Source organism: Botrytis porri (assembly GCF_014898465.1).
Source record: "Botrytis porri strain MUCL 3234 chromosome Unknown BPOR_005, whole genome shotgun sequence".
NCBI classification, from domain to species: Eukaryota; Fungi; Ascomycota; class Leotiomycetes; order Helotiales; family Sclerotiniaceae; genus Botrytis; species Botrytis porri.
In genome coordinates, this window is record NW_024066079.1 from 1,894,803 (window position 1) to 1,913,989 (window position 19,187).

The 19,187-nt window shown below is 43.2% G+C and overlaps 4 protein-coding genes across 4 annotated transcripts; 2 read left to right on the top strand and 2 right to left on the bottom strand.

Moving 5' to 3' along the window:
- Positions 1–3,605: 3,605 nt before the first annotated feature.
- Positions 3,606–5,554, bottom strand: EAF01_004247 (uncharacterized protein). Its single transcript, XM_038912501.1, has 3 exons — positions 4,824–5,554; positions 4,443–4,771; positions 3,606–4,384 (listed from the first exon to the last, which is right to left on the bottom strand). Exon 1 carries the CDS (start codon positions 5,459–5,461, stop codon positions 5,096–5,098), a length of 366 nt encoding a protein of 121 aa, XP_038772185.1. The 5' UTR covers positions 5,462–5,554; the 3' UTR covers positions 3,606–4,384; positions 4,443–4,771; positions 4,824–5,095.
- A 5,703-nt stretch (positions 5,555–11,257) lies between these two features.
- Positions 11,258–15,450, top strand: EAF01_004248 (uncharacterized protein). Its single transcript, XM_038912502.1, has 3 exons — positions 11,258–11,557; positions 11,640–14,394; positions 14,456–15,450. Exons 2-3 carry the CDS (start codon positions 13,198–13,200, stop codon positions 14,606–14,608), a joined length of 1,350 nt encoding a protein of 449 aa, XP_038772186.1. The 5' UTR covers positions 11,258–11,557; positions 11,640–13,197; the 3' UTR covers positions 14,609–15,450.
- A 905-nt stretch (positions 15,451–16,355) lies between these two features.
- Positions 16,356–17,215, bottom strand: EAF01_004249 (uncharacterized protein; the record flags this gene model as incomplete). Its single annotated transcript, XM_038912503.1, has 2 exons — positions 16,356–16,652; positions 16,733–17,215. 2 exons carry the CDS (start codon positions 17,213–17,215, stop codon positions 16,356–16,358), a joined length of 780 nt encoding a protein of 259 aa, XP_038772187.1.
- A 1,047-nt stretch (positions 17,216–18,262) lies between these two features.
- On the top strand, positions 18,263–18,945 carry EAF01_004250 (uncharacterized protein; the record flags this gene model as incomplete). Its single annotated transcript, XM_038912504.1, has 2 exons — positions 18,263–18,622; positions 18,673–18,945. 2 exons carry the CDS (start codon positions 18,263–18,265, stop codon positions 18,943–18,945), a joined length of 633 nt encoding a protein of 210 aa, XP_038772188.1.
- Positions 18,946–19,187: the final 242 nt, after the last annotated feature.

Here is a 19,187-nt window from a genome sequence, read left to right on the forward strand (position 1 = left end):
AGCCGATGAGCTGAAGACGCTCAGGGAATATATCGATGACAATTTGGCCAAGGGATGGATCAGGGAATCCACGTCCCAAGTGGCAAGTCCAACTATGTGGGTACCCAAGAAGGATGGTACTAAGAGACTAGTTGTGGACTACAGAAAGCTCAACACGCTTACCAAAAAGGATCGATATCCACTTCCATTAGCTACGGAACTAAGAGATCGATTAGGCGGAGCAACAATATTTACCAAGATGGACCTACAGAACGGGTACCACTTGATTAGAATGAAGGAAGGCGAAGAATGGAAGACCGCTTTTAAGACAAGATACGGGCTATACGAATATCAAGTTATGCCTTTCGGGCTAACTAACGCACCAGCTACTTTCATGAGACTTATGAACAATGTGCTGTCACAATACTTGGACACCTGTTGTATATGCTACTTGGACGATATCCTAGTATATTCAAACAACGAGGTCCAACACACCAAAGATGTCAGCAACATTCTCGAAAGCTTAGCCAAGGCAGATTTGCTGTGCAAGCCAAGCAAATGCGAATTCCACGTTACAGAAACAGAGTTTTTGGGATTCACCGTATCGAACCAAGGGCTCAAGATGAGCAAGGACAAGGTTAAGGCAGTGCTCGAATGGAAGCAGCCTACCACAGTTAAGGAAGTACAATCTTTTTTAGGATTCGTCAACTTCTATCGAAGATTTATTAAAGGTTATTCAGGGATCACAACACCCTTAACCAATTTAACAAGAAAAGAGCAAGGGAGCTTCGAATGGACCGCCAAGGCGCAGGAGTCATTCGAGACGCTCAAACAAGCAGTGGCCGAGGAGCCAATACTGTTAACATTCGATCCTGAGAAGCCAATCATAGTGGAAACGGATTCCTCAGATTTTGCTATAGGCGCAGTGTTGAGCCAACCAGGTCAAAATGAGAAATAGCAACCAATCGCATTCTACTCTCGAAAGCTATCACCAGCCGAATTGAACTACGAAATATATGACAAAGAATTACTGGCGATAGTCGACGCATTTAGAGAATGGCGAGTATATTTGGAAGGATCAAAATACACAGTACAGGTGTATACGGATCATAAGAACTTGGTTTACTTCACCACAACGAAGCAGTTAAACAGACGACAGGTCAGATGGTCGGAAACCATGGCCAACTACAATTTTAAGATTTCATATGTCAAAGGATCAGAAAACGCTAGAGCCGACGCTCTTAGCCGAAAACCAGAATATCAAGAAAATAAGTCGTACGAATCGTACGCTATATTCAAGAAAGAAGGCGAATCACTGGTTTACAATGCACCACAGCTTGCAGCTACTCATATATTGGAAGACAACCATCTCAGGAGTCAAATCCAATCACATTACGACAAGGATGCTACAGCTATACGCATACGCAAGACAATAGAACCAGGATTCACGATAGAAAACGAGATCATATACTTCCACGGAAAAGTATACATTCCTAGTCGAATGACTAAGGAATTCGTGACGGAACAACACGGGTTGCCGGCACATGGACATCAGGGAATCGCGAGAACATTCGCAAGATTACGGGAAATCAGTTACTTCCCACGAATGAGAACGATAGTTGAAGAAGTTGTTGGAAATTGCGATACCTGCATACGGAATAAGTCCTCTAGACACGCTCCGTATGGTCAGCTCCAGACCCCAGACATGCCTTCTCAGCCATGGAAGTCCATTACATGGGACTTTGTGGTCAAACTACCACTCTCGAAAGACCCTACTACAGGAGTTGAGTACGACGCAATACTCAACGTAGTAGACAGATTGACAAAATTTGCATACATGATACCATTCAAAGAAACATGGACTGCTGAGCAACTAGCATATGTATTCTTTAGGGTCATAGTAAGCATACATGGAGTACCAGATGAGATAATCTCGGACAGAGACAAGCTCTTTACCTCGAAATTCTGGACTACCTTATTAGCACTAATGGGTGTTAAAAGAAAACTATCAACAGCCTTTCACCCACAAACCGATGGTCAGACAGAGAGGACCAATCAGACAATGGAAGCATATCTTAGATGCTACATAAATTATCGACAGGACAATTGGGTAGAGCTATTACCTATGGCACAATTCGCATATAACACATCGGAAACGGAAACCACAAAGATTACACCAGCACGCGCGAACTTTGGGTTTAATCCTAAAGCATACCAAACACCGATACCACAGGAAGTTAATGCCGAATCAGCAATAATACAAGTCGAACAATTAAAGGATTTACAAGAGCAGCTTGCTCTTGATCTAAGATTCATATCTTCCAGAACAGCAGCGTACTACAATACGAAACGTAGTATGGAACCTACGCTTAAAGAGGGGGATAAAGTTTATCTGCTACGACGAAACATCGAAACCAAGAGACCAAGCAATAAACTCGATCACAGGAAACTAGGACCATTCAAGATTGATAAGGTAATAGGAACCGTTAATTATCGGTTGAAACTACCAGACACGATGAATATTCACCCAGTGTTTCACATATCCTTACTCGAACCAGCACCACCAGGAGCGCCAAGTGCGCCATTTACGGAAATCGAACCAGTCAACCCGAACGCCATATACGATGTCGAAACAATACTAGACTGTAAATACGTCAGAGGCACAATCAAATATTTGATCAAATGGTTAGACTATCCACATACCGAAAATTCATGGGAACCAAGAACAAACCTCAACTGCCCTGAGAAGTTGGAGGCGTTCCACCAGCAATACCCGGATTTGCCCAGAAAGAAGGAGAATCCATTGAGGCAAGGATCGAAGGATCCAAAGAAGAAGAATCGAAAGCAAAGGAGTCGTCGCTAGGATCAGCAGTCGAAACAGATGCGTGTTCCCGCTCCTTTTCAACGCGTTCATTTTCCAACCTATCCTTTTCCTCAGCTGCATCCAGCTCATCCAAGGTTTTCAGACCACGACGCAACATGGCACCAGCACGGTCACGAAGGGATCGTTGCTGAGTGTCGAGGCGAATCAATTTAGAAAGAGTAGCACGGCGCTCCGTTTCCAGACGTTGTTCCTCGCGCTCCAAAGCATCCCAATCCGAGACAGTGGGAGGAAGAAGGTCACACTTCAGACCAGCTTTAACACACTCACCACAACGACGAGACTCTGACAAAACACGACATTCCAGTTTGCGGGAAGAACAACGAGCACAAGGATCATCCATAATAAAACCTCTCTCTTTGAATTTGGTATACAAGCAAGCACGATTTTCAGTTGATTTGGGAGTCCTAACAACAGGCATTATGAAAGAAAGAAATCAGTCATTACATTATTACAAGAAGTGGGGTAAACACTATAAGTAACGCTTGGGGACAAGCGCTAAGCTAGGAAGGGGATAGTGTTACGATGGTCTGCCACAATAGACGTCACGTGACCCCGACGCTTAGGTAACCGGATCAGAGGGATCATTAGTGATCCAGTTGATCGGATCAGAAGGATCATTTGTGATCCGACTGAGCACAGAGAACGAAGGTCTATATAAGGGAATGGGTTTCATTACAATGTAGAGCTTCGTGCTCAAGAACAATCATTAGTTTCATTACTATAGTTACGAGAATTGCAACCAGTTACAACCTTATTGAATTCCTACTTGAAGTCTAGTCTAAACCACCTCGAGAGATCTCTAGACACTTCCACGTGACCCTAGAGGCAGCTCCCGTAACACGATGGATCGACTGAGATCTAGACCCGGACTTTCCGCACGGTGCATGCATGAAATTTAGGTTCGAAAAGTGTAAATGCTAGAGAGTGAGGAAAAGGAAAACAACGACTGACACTAGTAAGCTCGGGCTTTCTCCAGATTGTGTCTTGTTCGGGGGGTTTTGTGTGTTCGGCGTTTTCGATAGAATTTAGTTGGCAACGCTATCGTGAGACTAAGTACAGATACTCACAAGCGTGCATAGAGATACCGCACACGATTCTCAATACGGGCAGTGCAAGGACATAGCAGAATATCCAAGTGAAGAAAGTGGACGTGGAAGGGAAATATTGGGGTAATGACAAGTTGATGCATGCTTGATACTATATCCTTCCTAGCTAGCGGCCACGCCGAAAGCCTCCTAATGCCAAAAACAGCCACCTACCGGTTAAAAGGCTTTTTGTTCCTGTGCTAGTCAATAGTAGGTGTACCAGACTGATGGATTGTTGAAGACACGAGGCAAGCTGACTAGGAGAGTCGAGGTGAAATTACATGGGTGGATGATATATGATATATCAAGTCCGGATCGTTCCATGCTTTGCAGCAAAACGGTTCGGAGATATATCATTTTGGGAATTAGTATCGGCCTTGGTGATAATTCTTCGATGTTTGATGGAAGTTTGCTAGTTGAGCACGATGATACGATTCTGAATTTTCCGCATTAGCATGATAATTTGGCACGTCGAGAAGCGCTTGGATCCAAACACTTATCCCATCGATATGGGAATTGTCCGATGGTCGTTCCCAGTGACCAATCAATGACAAGAATCTCCTTTCACGTTCCGACAGTCTAGCAGAAGCGATAGTTTACCGCACTGTCTATTCCAGTCTTGTTTGGCGGTTTCGTTAGATGTTGAGGTAGCGTGCCCGAAAGGAAAACCCTTCACTATGGAAGCGGCAGACGGTCTGAGTTGAGAAGATTAGATGTATAGTGTGGTGTGATCGATGGCATCATTGACTATTTGAAAAGATTGAAAATTTCTTCAACGGAGTGTCTTTTCGGCATAACCAGAGGAACAAGTGTTGACATCTTCCTTTTAAATTGTTAGTCTCGAGTACGGGAACGTGTGTTCTGAGCTCACTTACCATATGAGCAACATCAAATTTAGTTATACGAGACTAAGCAACCTGCGGTTCACTGCGCATATTGGTTGCATTCCAATTTTCCCCCCTCAGGTAGCTGCTAGAAAGATCACAAGTCTATCAGTTGAAAGAAATGGTTTGTCGCATCTCTCATATTACCATTCTTGGTCTAATTACATAACTGGTCCTGCGTAATGTCATCGAGGGGATTCCGGATATTCTCTAGTAGGCATTCAAAGCACTGTGTAGCCACAAACTTGAGGCTATTTCCCAAGTCACAAGGCGTTCCATAGAAGGAATGCATGATCATTCCACCCGTTGAATTCACGGGGCCGATCAAGTAGCAAGCCTGGACAGATGTAATTCGCATTTGCACTTCCGAACCAAATTCCCACTACTAATAAACAGTAGGTAGCAAATGAGTTGAAATCTTGAAATAGGATGATGTGCGTCAGATTAGGAGTTCGATTTTCCATTCCTTCTTGAAGCAAGTAGCATATTACACCCACCATCATGTATACTTTACCGTTATCAGCCCATTCCACCACTATCAGGTGTTCCGGAAAGCTTCCTACCGCCCTCTGCAAGTATACACGGTGCGGCTGACTTTTGGCGTTCCATTTGAAATATGAGACTGACATTTTCCTTTGAATGCATGACCCATATGGAATGTGTTACTTTGTATCGGCAAAGTGTCATAGGATAGATTTCATAATTTTACCAGACGGTGCTAGTGTATCTTGGACATGTTGAAATAGAAGCGTAGTATTATTTCGGAAACATAGAATACGACAGCGATGAGCCTTGAAGTGTTACAGTGACCATGTGCATCTGTCAGTGTCTCGTCCTTTCAGCTTTTCCCCCGCAATTAAGCTGTCAATTTAATGCATCTCATGATTTCCATCCATACCAAGAACGTGGGTTTCTCTTCATTGACATGCCAGTGAATGGTGGCTTTTCTTTCTCGCTCCCCCTTCCTCTTTTCACATTGAAGGCGTACAAATGTATCCTTCAGCGAAAGAGTGTGACAGCAACATCGGGATATTAATTACTTGGGTATACTAACCACCTAACTCGCAAGCTTAGAACTAGTTCCGTGGTACTAGTCCAATACTATTCGCAGCCGCAAATGTCATTTCATAAGTATCAGGTACCTTTGTAACCAACGCAGCGGCTATATTCTGTGTCCGATGTACTTAGGGAACGTATCTATTTCTAGTAAATTCTTTACTAATCTCCGATGTATTTGACGCCTACTTAGGTAACCAAGTAAACCATGAAATCTGTGCTAAAGACTAAATTATGTATCTCCAATATATCAACCGACACAAGTCTTATATTGAAGAGGATTGTTGGGGGCGAAGAAAAGCGGTATGTAATTAGACCCCTCCATCTGCATCTAGGCCTATTTGCCCCAGAACATGTCCACAAAATTGCAGCCTAGAAGCCATAAACATTCAGTACACATGGCAACCCAGGATGCTTCTATGACATCTCGCCATCAAAGCGCTTCTACAGTGCCAGAAAATAATCTCAACTCTCGTACTACCATCGTGTGAATCCTGACCTGTACTTAGCAAAACATTTAGAGTCTAGCGCCAAGACATATTCTTGCTTATTTTTATAGGGAAATGCACGCGGCTCCTCAAAGTAAAGTCGAAAAAGAGTGCAGCACTAGCAGGGAATCATAGACGATTTTCATGTAAGTCTTCGGAGCTCAAAGTTTGGAAGGGTGGTGTAAGCAGACCTGACAGGCAAGGCACGCTCGCAATTACGCATCCTGTAGTGGGTTAATTGTAATGTATCCAGGAGGATTCCGAAATGCAGTGGTACATGACGGGCACTCCCACGATTTTTTCCTTGTCGGTCTTCTGGAAGGTCCATGGGTATATCTTAGAATATCTGTAGAAAAGCCATCGATGGAAAGGTGAAAAGCCACCAGATGTGGGAAAATTCAAAAAACCACATCTGCCACACCCGCTTTGCTGGGAAGGGCTGCTGAGAGAGGAAGCATGATGAATGGCATCGCTTATGTCTCCAGCAAACCCTTCTATTTACCATGCATGCATAGAGTATGTAAAGCATGCAGTGAGAGACTGCAATGCAACAGCCGGTTACCGAATGTGTAGAGGAGAAGCGTGTTGCAGTTACGAATGCAAGCTGAATTTCTCGAGGGATCTTGATGTTGTATATTACAGCGAATCTATAGTAGCTAGATGGTCAAAGGATTTCTGGTTTGGGTGGGATTCAAGGTAGGGTAAGTAAGTATTGATGTACAGTAATCAGAATCAGAATAATGGTAATTAATCATCCTCCTCGTATCATCCTACTATTGGTAGTCAGCCATTCAGTCGTAATTTATTGCTGTTCATCGATGTCATCATTTGCTCCAAGAAGTGATTTTATTGGCATTTGCCCTCCCCCAAAGAAAAAGAAACGGCTAGTCGGGAGTGGGATATAATGCAAGCAGAGTCGATCAATCGGATCAATCCAGACATTGATTGCTTCGAGTCTCGAGAATGTTGGTGATACGAGGAAACGGGAAGTTTTCCCCTCCTACATTTTTTTTATGTTAGGCATCAGTATTCCAGGGTATGATTCCGGTTCAAATGGAGAAAACCATAGCCGTCTTAGCATTTTGATACTTCAGTACTTACAGAGTACACACCGAAACGATGCCATGAAGGAAGAGCAAAGAGAAATATCCAACGGTCAAATGGTAACTCCCATCCAAATTGGAGATTTCCCGTTTTTCTATCCCTAGTAAAATCCGAATATATAGGCTGATCAATACTTGGTTTTCCTTAGCTTTCTCATTTACCCCTTCATTCACCCCGGAATTGAACGACCACTCTACCTGTTGGAACCACTGTAGGGGTAATGATAGGGATGAGCCGTAAGCCGCGATGTGTAGCGACCGTACTCCAAAATTAAACCTGAAGCCCCCATACTATTGCTGTCGATCGTTCAGTCGCCTCTACCGTCGGATGATGATTGTGGAAGTGGATAGCGAGAAATACTACCTAACTTATATGTGCTCATGTGAATGATGAAGAAGACTGGGCGTATACCAGTGTTGCAGATATTCAGGTACTGTGCTTCAAAATGTGGTACAGAAGAACCCAAGAACCTGTGGAGAATTCCACAAACCTCTCTCCTGCTGATGAGAATAGCCTTATTGGGCTTTTGAAGGGGGTTACTGTGGTACCTGCCTTGTATGGATACTTTTGCGAGTTGGTGTGTACACTTTTCCTTGAGCAGGGTACCATCTTCAGTTGATTGGCAGTGTATTGCACCTTCACAAGGACACTCCGGTCTTTCCCGTCCTCACATAGTACTTATATACATACATCACATACATTCTTCTCTTTTCCATCCCAAGCAACTAAAGCATTTGAACCTCTATCAAGCAAAATACCTCATTCTCATATCACATCAAAGCTCAGACTCATATGAGATAGTATCGAAATCGAGATGTAAACATTTCGAACACAGATTCAAACAAGCGATCTAGACCCCCCCCATCAATCACATCACAAACCCACCAAACCCCAATCAGGCAAAATAGACGATTCAGCCAATGAAACATCTCAAAGGTCACCGAGCGAACATCGCTGAACACCGATCCTGCATATCAAGTATTCTGTACTTTTGGGGTTGTCTACATTGTAGCATCTTTATGTGCTCTCGCTAAACTCAGATTCACTCGTCTGAAAGAGTATATTTAGCGGGTTGAGCTGAAGTTCAAATTCACGCATTAGATTGTGGTACAGTATAACAGCTTCAGTTTGTGTTTACTCGGAATGCCAAGTCTTTTCGATAGATTGGGGATATTTGGTTGATGGGTATATGGATGTTCGACAGAAGAGCAGCTGAAATATATTTCAGGATCATTAAATGCTGCCTGATCATAGCAAGGTCATCTGAGTACTTTGAGGGGAGATGGAGAAGGGGAAAGGTTATTTTGTTCATTGGCTTGAAGCGAAGGATGTTTTGTCGCTGTTGAGTTAGATCGAAGAAATGGACAAGAATAGGATGTGTGTCATCAAGTCACCAAAGATAGATATCAAAGTCAGATACTAAGATATGTAGTAGTAGCGACGATCTACACTTGGAGGATTACCACAATATCTGACCCAAAATTTAGAAAATACTCATCATCAACTTGATGACTACTCATTATTCATGAATCCTATCGTCTAATGAAATCCAAATCCACATCTAAATCCACATCCACATCCACATCCAAACCCGTTTCCATTTTACTTTGCTCTTTCAAACACCACCACCTCCTACCCTTCTCCCTCCCCCCTACAACAATCCCAGCAGTGAGTAAGCCATGAAAAACAAGCTTACATGGAAACGAGGATCAATGTGGGTGGTCCCCGAAGCTTAAAGACGCCAATCAAATAGACCCCTGGCCAGTGCATCCCAAAATTCCAGAGTGGCCCTTTTCTTTTCTTTTCTCATTTGTATCGAGGAAAGATTTTTAAATTTTATTAGATTTTAGATATTTGAGTCTTGACTAAGACGTGTTGTTTTGTATTGTGTACCTATGTTTTAGACCAAAAACACCTACCTACCTACTTACCCTACCTAGGTAAGTGACTTTCTCCCTGAGCGTTTTCTGGACAGGAACAAATACAAATACTTATAGTAACTCAACACAACTACCGAGAATGAGAGGAAGGAAGAAGGAAATATAACGATGGTGATAATTATCATGATACGATCGATGAACATCGAGAATGGACACGAACACGACACTATCCTAAAGAAGTTCAAGCTTAAAGTATCTCGGATGTTTTCTTTTGTCACTCACTACACATGTCTCTGACAACTACCCAAATTGTCTTGGTATTATCCCAAGAAAAAAAACATTCGAGGACGCCACCCATGTTTTTGTTTCGTTCATGAAGCGCTTGGGAAATGACAGAATCTAGAGCATACATATACTCATACTCATACTTATACGACAATTCCCAAATATGACGGAAAACATCCCAGATCATCGCAATCGATACTGACATACATGGCCCTGGTCTTGTAACTACAGGCTGCATAATTTCTCGAGTCCGATGGTCATGCCCAGATCTTTTCCCATTCTCCGAATGCTGCACAGGATGAAGCAAGAGAGAAGCACGACGGGAAAATTGGGGTACAACGTGAATAATAAGACGTAGGAGAATAAATGTTACGACTTGAAGGGTCTAGTCTATTGACTTTTCGTACACCCACCCAAGCTTACTACTAGGATTCTAGGATTCTAGGATTCTAAGATAGGCTAATCGCTCAATACCTAAGAATATATGGTAATCATTTCGAATGAGAAATACCCAATTAATAAGTTTTCTTCGTATCATATGCATCGTAAAAAAAAAAGAAGCTACAGCCAATTTGATCTCACACCAGCCAGAAGTCTGGAAATCCTTAATTTGAGCATTAGAATCAAAATGTGCTGGTCAAACTGGCATTTTCTCCCTCCAAGTTCCCAAGGTTAATTTTTTCTTATTCATCCTGTTTTTCACACGCCTTGGCTTCAAGCCGCCCGAGCTAAATAGCTCAGCCAGAACGCCATTGGGACACACTCGCATACGCCCGAAAGAAATGCTGGGGGGAAATCCTGGTAACTGAGCATGGGGAACGATGAGTTGAACTGTTGGATCCCAGGCGAGACCTTATTCAGTAATCGCGTAGACTTGAGCCGACGGGGTGATTATTGATATGGGGATATTGGCATGAGCGAGCTCGAAGATTACCATCAGAGCAGTGGGACGAAAGCGACTAGTCAATAGATAATGTGAAGCTATTCAGCAATACCATACGATAATTGGTAATACTAGACAATACCGTCTCTGATGCTCTCCACGGAGAACTCCCAGTATTCATCCCGTCTTTTCATCATATGATAGAAAAGTCAAGCTTTTCATAAGCTACAAAGTCGAAGAAACGATCAAAAGCAATGTGATGCATATCTTACCAAGTGCAATCCTTGTCAATCGCATAAAAGAAAGGAAGAAGGGAAAAAGAGACATGGGAAACACTTAATAATTACAGGAGAAATAAAGGGAACAAATAATATCCAAACAATATGAGGACGAACTGTACGATCGTAATACAATACAATTTTATAGATGAGCTGTACCTATCTATGCCTATACCTACCCAGAAGGAGAATAAGGAAGTAGAATATTGAATGGAAACATCCTAGGTCGGAATACCTCTATAACTCTGAAGAACGTAAGCACTTTAAATTTATTCAGTAGCAACCCTTGAACACGTCAGAAACATAGCAAAGCACAGCTGTCGAAATTCGGGTCCAACTCCATTTCAAGAGCTGCTGCTGAACAAAGTAGAGAGAGACGAGACGAGACGAGACGAGAGGAGACGAAGCGAAAAGAATAATTTGATCCCTAATCCATCGATCCTATATTCATCAGATACGTAGTTACACCATATCATCTGAGATCTAAAAATTTCAACCCTATGTCACTTCCTCAAATGATATAAGTGACAAACCCCTTGATTCGATCTCATCTTGGATCCAGCTTGCCTACTTGTCCGATCTACCTGTGACTCTGTTGCTCTTCCACATATTCGGACGACATTACATATACCTCCTACATACAGCTGGACATCGCATAAGGAATCCGGATATCCCCTCCCAGAGCCAATATCGAAGAGAACCGGATCAGCAACAAGCAGGAACCTAACATCGCAGATATATCAAAGACTGTGTACGTACTTGCACATAAATCACTACCAATCTGTCATATCCAGCAAATCATTCCGTCGCTAACTAATCTAACCAAGCAAAAGATTTGAAAATCAAATCAATATCACACTATCCTAGAACGGAATCCTATCACTCCAATATTCCTCGGACTACTCTCCATCGAGAAACAATAACCTGAAACCTTGAAGCTTCGCCCAATCTCCAGAGCTACTCCGCATGCTACTTACTTTTACACTACTGCTTTCACCACTACTATCACTCCTCAACAACCCTTAAGCATCTAACACTTAAACTTTTCGACCCTCGATCCTTACCACATCCCTCGCTCCATCGACTCTCGGTCCCAATCAATCGCCGTCGCAGGACCCCATGTCTTTTTTCAATCTAGTATAAGTTTTTCCTGAGCACACCTCGCACACTTATCATCACTTAGCCTTATTAGCTCCCAAGAGCTCGGAGGTACCCAGCCATATGACCCTAAATTAATCTAATCGCCCCAAACCACGAAACTCTCTTTTTATCTATTTTGGCAATAGCTGGGACGCCTGGGAGCTACTCTAGCCTTATACTAGTCCCCTTCTCCTTACCCTTTTACTTTTACCCTTCAACCAGCGAGCTCGACTTCTAGTTGATCGCATCGTATTTATTATATTGGTCTACACACAATACAATATAACACAGTTTATTTATATTTTCTGGTTACATTAATTAATTAATTATTTATATACATCTACATTTCTCCCAATCCATCATCTATTCCGATTTACCCACGACTTTGACTGATTTCTTGTTTATTTAATTATTTAATTGTTTATTTATCTATTTATCTATTCATCTATTTATTCATTCATTCACTTGATCCAACCCATCCCCCGTCCCTAAGCGGTATTCCCTTTACCACGAGGTCGCCCAGGAGAATCAAATCAACTCAAATCAAATCGACAAAGACTGCTTCACCCCTCCAGCTCTGACCAAGAGAGATCCAGCCAAACGCATCTGCAACCCACACTTCACTACCCCTACGAAAGTCCACACACCACACCACACCACACTACTCCACGAGCACAGACCATTTCCCAGACCTAATAACCTACATAAATCAAGCAGACGCCTCCCCGGCCGCCATCCAGGTGATCGACAACTCCACATTCTCCATTCCAGTAAATACACTACCAAAATCCATCCCTAGCGAACCTACAAGAGATTTGTCTGATCTCTTGATCTCTTGATCTCCAATATCCCACCGTCTTTTTGGCTCCAATCCGTCCATATATATTCAAAAATCAAAGGCTTCCCTAAGTTATTCAAAAAGATCAAGATCGGACTTTGACTCAAAGTAATCTTTGGTTTCTTCTTTTGGCTCGATTCTTCTTCTCCTCTCACTCTATCACAATCACCCATCACATCCACAATCACAAGCAAAGCAAAGAAAAACAAGTGAGGAAAGAAAGGAAATATCCCCAGTCCCCATTTTTAACTACTTGTTCCCTCGTTCCCTCGCCTCGGTTGTGCATCTATCCGTCCGAACCAAATACTTTTTACACGCGACAACGTGAATTCGGTGACCCAGAACAAAAGTAAGAAGCCGCTATCATTTTAAATCCTTCATCGTGGACTTTTCAATAATCTACCACGATTATCATGGAGACCGCCAGCTTTACAGCTCGCCGACCCGCCGCATCCAATCTTCCCAACTTTCAGCTTCCCCCTCCAGAACCCCTTGGAATGCACCATCACAAATATCAACAACAATCCAACAACTATATTCACGGAACTACAAACAGTTCTTCCCAGCCGGTTCCTGCTGTCGCCAACAATATATTAACACCTCCCGCCGGCGTTTCGCATGACGGCTTAAGTCCTCTTGCATCCAGCGTCAACAGTGGTAGCTCGGGTAGTTCGACCGCCGGCGTACCTCCATATCAATCTTCTGCTTTCTGGCCAAATACTCAATCGGGAAACAACTTCACATTTAGTTCTGCACCACCGATGAGTGCGCCTTATGCTCAGCAGCAACAACAACAACAACAAAGTTATATGAGTAGACCACTATATTCGCCCTCCATGAGTAGCTATCCAGGGTCACGAATTCCCCATTCTCCTACTTCATCAGAAGGATTGCCACCACCTAGCTTTGAGAGTCTTCCTCCATTCTCTACCGGAGTCCCGATGTCTGGTTCAGGTGGACAACAACAAAATCTCCCCACTCTTGCACCACAAAATTCCCAGCAGCAACATATGACCAGTCACAATCTCATGAACCTTCATCAATCCTCTTCTCAAGCACCCCAACAGGGCAACGTGCCAGCTTCCGATAACTATGGCGGACGAGCTCCTCCAACTCCAAATTACTACCCCCCCTCATCCACACCTCAACAATCAAATTTCCCCGCCTATGCCCAACAATCACCTACACAACAATCTCCCAATACCTCCTCCGCCCCTTCTAACCGCATTTCTCCCATCCAAACTCATCACTCGCATTCTTCCATGGGCGCACCTCACCAAGGCTATCCTTCCCGTCCTCCATACCCACATTATAATCTCCCCACCTTGGCCGCACCTATTATGTCGAATGTCCACCAACCTGGTAGTCAAATGGCACTCCTCGGCGGAATGGGCAATATGGGATATCCTCAACAAATGTCAGGGCCAATGTATGGCAGTCATCACCCACAGCCGATGCCTCAAAATGACCGTCCATTTAAATGCGATCAGTGTCCGCAATCTTTCAACCGCAATCATGATTTGAAACGTCATAAACGTATTCATTTATCTGTGAAGCCATTCCCATGTGGTCATTGTGAAAAGAGTTTTTCGAGAAAAGATGCATTAAAGGTTCGTATTTCTTACCTTTTCCAGCATTATTATTCTTGATCACAGACTAATCCCCTCCCAGAGACACATACTCGTCAAAGGCTGCGGAACAAAGGCTGCAAATGGCGCTACGAATAACAATGGAGGTTCTCAATCGCCTGTCGATAAATCTGAAATCTTAAGTGATTCTACCAACGACGAGAGCCCAGAGATGATAAAGAAGGAATTGCCATAGGAGCGTGGCACTCCATCCTCATGACTTGTCGATTTCTTTTCTTTTCTTTTGTTGAAATGCAAATTTCAATAAGATGGCAAGCACACACTATTAACGTAAACCGATGTGCAAGCCTGGGTTGGTGGATGGGTATTCATTCGGCGCCTTGACTAAAGGATATGGGCGTTCGGAATCTATCTGGAGGATATGGGGTTGGATGGGATGGTTAGGGATAAGGATGATGTGGGATACAACTTACACTGTATGGCTGGGCGGACATCTTCTTTCGAATAGGACAACCCAGAACTCTAAGAAAGTTGAAGATGAGGTTGGTGGCGTTGTTATGTGATTCTCTTCGATCATGTTCATGAAACCTTGAGCATTTTGACAGATGTTTTTCTGTTCTTTTTTTTTCTTCTACAAAAAAATCCCAAAATCTGGGCCTTGGTGTGGAATATATCATCTTATCAGAGTGGATTTGTTTCGGAGTTGCGGATTTGTCGATGTGTCTGTCTGACATCTTGATTTGGGCGGGACGGAAATGAATGGGTACCTGGCTCCGATGGGATAGCATTGGGAAGCGAAATGCGAAATGGGACCTGGGTGGAGCTTTGGCGTGGAAATCAATTCGGTAAATACCTTTGAATGCGTTTTTGCTTGTATGGTTATTCTTCTGTATTCGAGTAACGGATGGAGAGTGAAAAGCCTCTTTTCTCCCTCTTATTTGCGCTTCTCTCTTCTTTTTCGTCTCCTTGCCATGTTAGGCGATGAGTATACGATGTGGGTGATAGGTGATGGGTGCGTCTTACACGCTTGCTCGCGCGTCCATGTTGCGGTTGGGGTTCGGTCTCTGATGTTAGCGGGGAAAGGGGGGGTGGGTGGGTGAAGAACGATTTCTTGGAGCAAGCTAGCTAGCGATATCAGATTTTAACCATTTTACTTTTATGTCCGAGAATCTATCACATCATATCAAAGAAGATTGAAAAAAAAACTGTGAAATGGATTGCGGATACCGAGTTTTCTTATCTGATTGTATGCTTTGAACAGTGTCGTCGGCTCATTGTTTGAGAGCCTTTGGACATCGGAAGCAGATGAATAGGTTGGTTGATTCGATTCTTCCAACTTTTCTTCTTGCTTCGATATTTCTTTAGACTTCAGAACAAATAGACTGGTTATTTTTAGAGATTTCTGATTTCTTCCCTTCGATGCATACGTACCATGTAATCTTACAAAGGAAGCGGGATTGCTGTCCCTCTCCCCGCTTCCCATTCCTGGATTCCTCCACAAGGTTCATTTTGGATATAGACAACTAAATAATGGTAGATCATATACTACTACCTACTAGACATAAAATCGAGACAATATTCTACACGGCCAATAGACCCTAAGTCAAACCTCGGAAATCCATCTTTATCTAGACCAATTATCTGGATTGTAAAAGGGTTTCACTAATAAAACACCTGCAGGTGAATTGAGATGAGATTCCCGCCTGTGTTATCCAGCTCCGGAAAGAGCGTATTGATACACGAAATCTCTCAGGTTATGAAGTTTTCAATTACTCAGAACAGAGACATTCCCGAAATCGAGGGTAAATTTTAAAATGGGTCTGGATTATGCATTCAGACATTCTAAAAATTGAGGTAGAGCATTTGATCTGGGACTATTTAATTGTTTACAACACAACAATACCCTCATTTATACAGGGCATCCAGCTCCAGGCGAAGTTCCACAAGTGTAAATTTCCGCTGGACGAATCCTTTTCCAGCTCTCAGCATCGGCTTGTCTTTCGAAGTGAAGATGAGATTATCTTTGGAAACCTTGCCTTCCGTACGATAAGTGGCATAACAGCAGGCCAGAGTTCTTCTACCAAGGAAGTAGTCTCTTCTTCATTCTGTGACGGATGAACAACCTCTGTTAGCCAGGCAGCTTTTACCTTTTCTGTTCCTGTGAGAAGAGCTGCTACGACTTTGGGGTGTGACATGAGGATTCCTTCCATCAATAAGAGATTAATATTTACACCGTTTAGTAATACGATGATGTCGTCTGTACGGCCACGGTAATTCCACTAGAAGAATGGTACATCATTAGCGAGTTATTACTGATGCTTTTGTGAGGGAGTTGATTACAGAAGATCAATTTACTCACCATGCCTTCATTAGTAGGATGTTTGGACATCAAATCTTTAGTCGGCCACTGGGTCAAATGCGGGTGTATGAAAAATACCTTCTGAGAGGCACACAGGGCGTCATCTCTGACAATGACAAGCTCATACAGATCGTCCGTATAGTTTCGAAACTGCACGCCAACAAGCGGGCTGAAAGTCATATATTCATGATATTCCTGATCTTCCAAGACCAGAGGAAGAGGGCCAGCTTCGGTGGCACCGTAGGCTGCGTAAATCAGGACCACAGAACTTATCTTGTTCGAAATGATGGATAAGCTAAAGGCAGAACCACACCAGATGACATGGTCTAGTTTTCGGAGTCCTTCTAGATATTCAGGGTTTTTTGCCATTGCTTCGAGGAGGGACGGAGGCAAAATAGACGCGTCACATATTTCTAGCTTATGGATAGTAGTAGCTAATGCCGGTGTAGTGAAGAGAGTACTTGATCCCAGAATCGGAGTCATGTTCTAGTAGACATTGGGGTCGTAGCAATAAGTAGGCCGGTCATCTAAGAGTATCAGACTGGCAATCGTAGAGAGGATTTTGTACTTACATGAGAGGTTGCAAAAGGAACATAATGAACTTTGTTCTTCCATCAATCAACTGTAACTCGTTGTGCTCCAGATATGGTCGCCTTGGGGTCGAGCCATGTGCGATCGGTTGTGAGAGCTCTAAAAGTGTTTACTATAGGCTCTGGTAGGCCTGCCATTCCCATTTAATGACGTCTAAAATATTCCCATTACGTGACAAACCTGTTGATCCTGACGAATGCAATATCGCAAAGGGTCAATTTGGTTCACTTTCCAAAGTACCAAGGAATGGATATTCTAGGACTATCGACTGCCCGATCAAATGTTCAACCCCCTCAAAAGGGATGATTCGCAGATTACCTTGGAGTGACAGCATGTTGAAGGAGGTACTGATGACAGGAAGATCTGTCGCAACTAGGAGGACCCTACACTCTATAGTCTCGAGTAGTTTGAGCTGTGCTTCGTCAGAGATTTTAACGGACATCAAGAGAACCTTGTATAATATCAGCCGTCAGACTTGAGATTTGGCCATGGTGATAGAGTCGTCTGATTACCTTTCGATTGGTTTTCGCAGCAGCAATCGCTACAATTGTGTACCGAAGATCCGGAGGACCCAAGTATGCCAATGTATCTAAACCTAAACCCTTTCCAAGTGCGGGAATCGTTCAAAAAGATATCTGTCATATTCATATTACTAGGGCGAGATGTAAAAGAACGTGGGGGAATCTCCTTGACCCCTCAAGCAAACAAAGGTACTTCCAGGTATGTTTCTAATCTGGCAAGCAATAACTCCTTACCACGAACATGCATTCAAATTATGGCGCGGCATGCCGCTATATCTGCTTACTCTGATACCCTTGTTGTCCGACGAAACTACCGAGGTTCGATTAGAGAGAGAAAAAGCATATTTAAAAGGAGATTCCGGAATGATCTTCTCCTGCAAATCTGCATCATATTCAATTTAGGATCTTAATTTTGTCTATGGCTCCTATCCCGAAATTCAAATCCGCTTTGGAGGCTTCCTCGTATCAAAGCCCTGATGGCGGACCTGCTTACTCCCTTCTTCGTAAGAAGGTAGTAGATATGGCCATCGCTATGGGTTATGATGCCAGTACTATGGTAGAATGTGGTGTGAATTGGTCCGATGACCACGATCCGTTCAAACATGTCAAAAACCATGCATATCCGCATTATGTTAACCAATGCAACTTTCGAGTATTCCAGTCGTTCGAAGCACAACTAGGTGAAAGATTCCAGGATCTTTTGGATACTCAACACATCGGTGTTGTGGTGAAGACATACACGATTGATCTCAAGAGAGTTGTGAAATTTCCAGACTCAGTATGTTACTAGCGCAGGATGTTTTTAGCTCCAGACTGATCGTAAGCCAGCTTATTGTTGCAAACCATATCACCGAGGTTTTACCCGATCGTTATTTTGGGGTGACATCTATATGGTCACTTCGGCAACAGGCTATTGTAGCTGACTGCAGAGGTTATGTGGTGTTTTTTGATTACGACCGAGGAGTGCCGGCAAATTTGGTCGAGGCCGGTGGCGTGTATAAGGATTTGTACGACGCGTTAGTTGAGCGAAAGGAAAAGGAAATAGCCATTGCAGCGAAATGGGAGGAAGAGCACCCCAAAAAAGTCAAGGCAGCTCTTTAAACCTCGTTCTGCATTGTTTGGTTGTAGTCAAAATCAACCCGGCAGGACTTTTTGAATTTTTCCCACTCCAAACACCCGCAGTCTGTTGTCTTCTACGCACAAGAATTCCAGAATAGCACCTTCAATAGGGAAGTTGCCTTGATAATGTGTAGACCACTCGAAAATTGGATCATAATTGTCTTTTGAAAGTCGTTTTTGAGTGAGAAGATCACTTCATGTTTAAGCTGCCGAATGATGTTGTC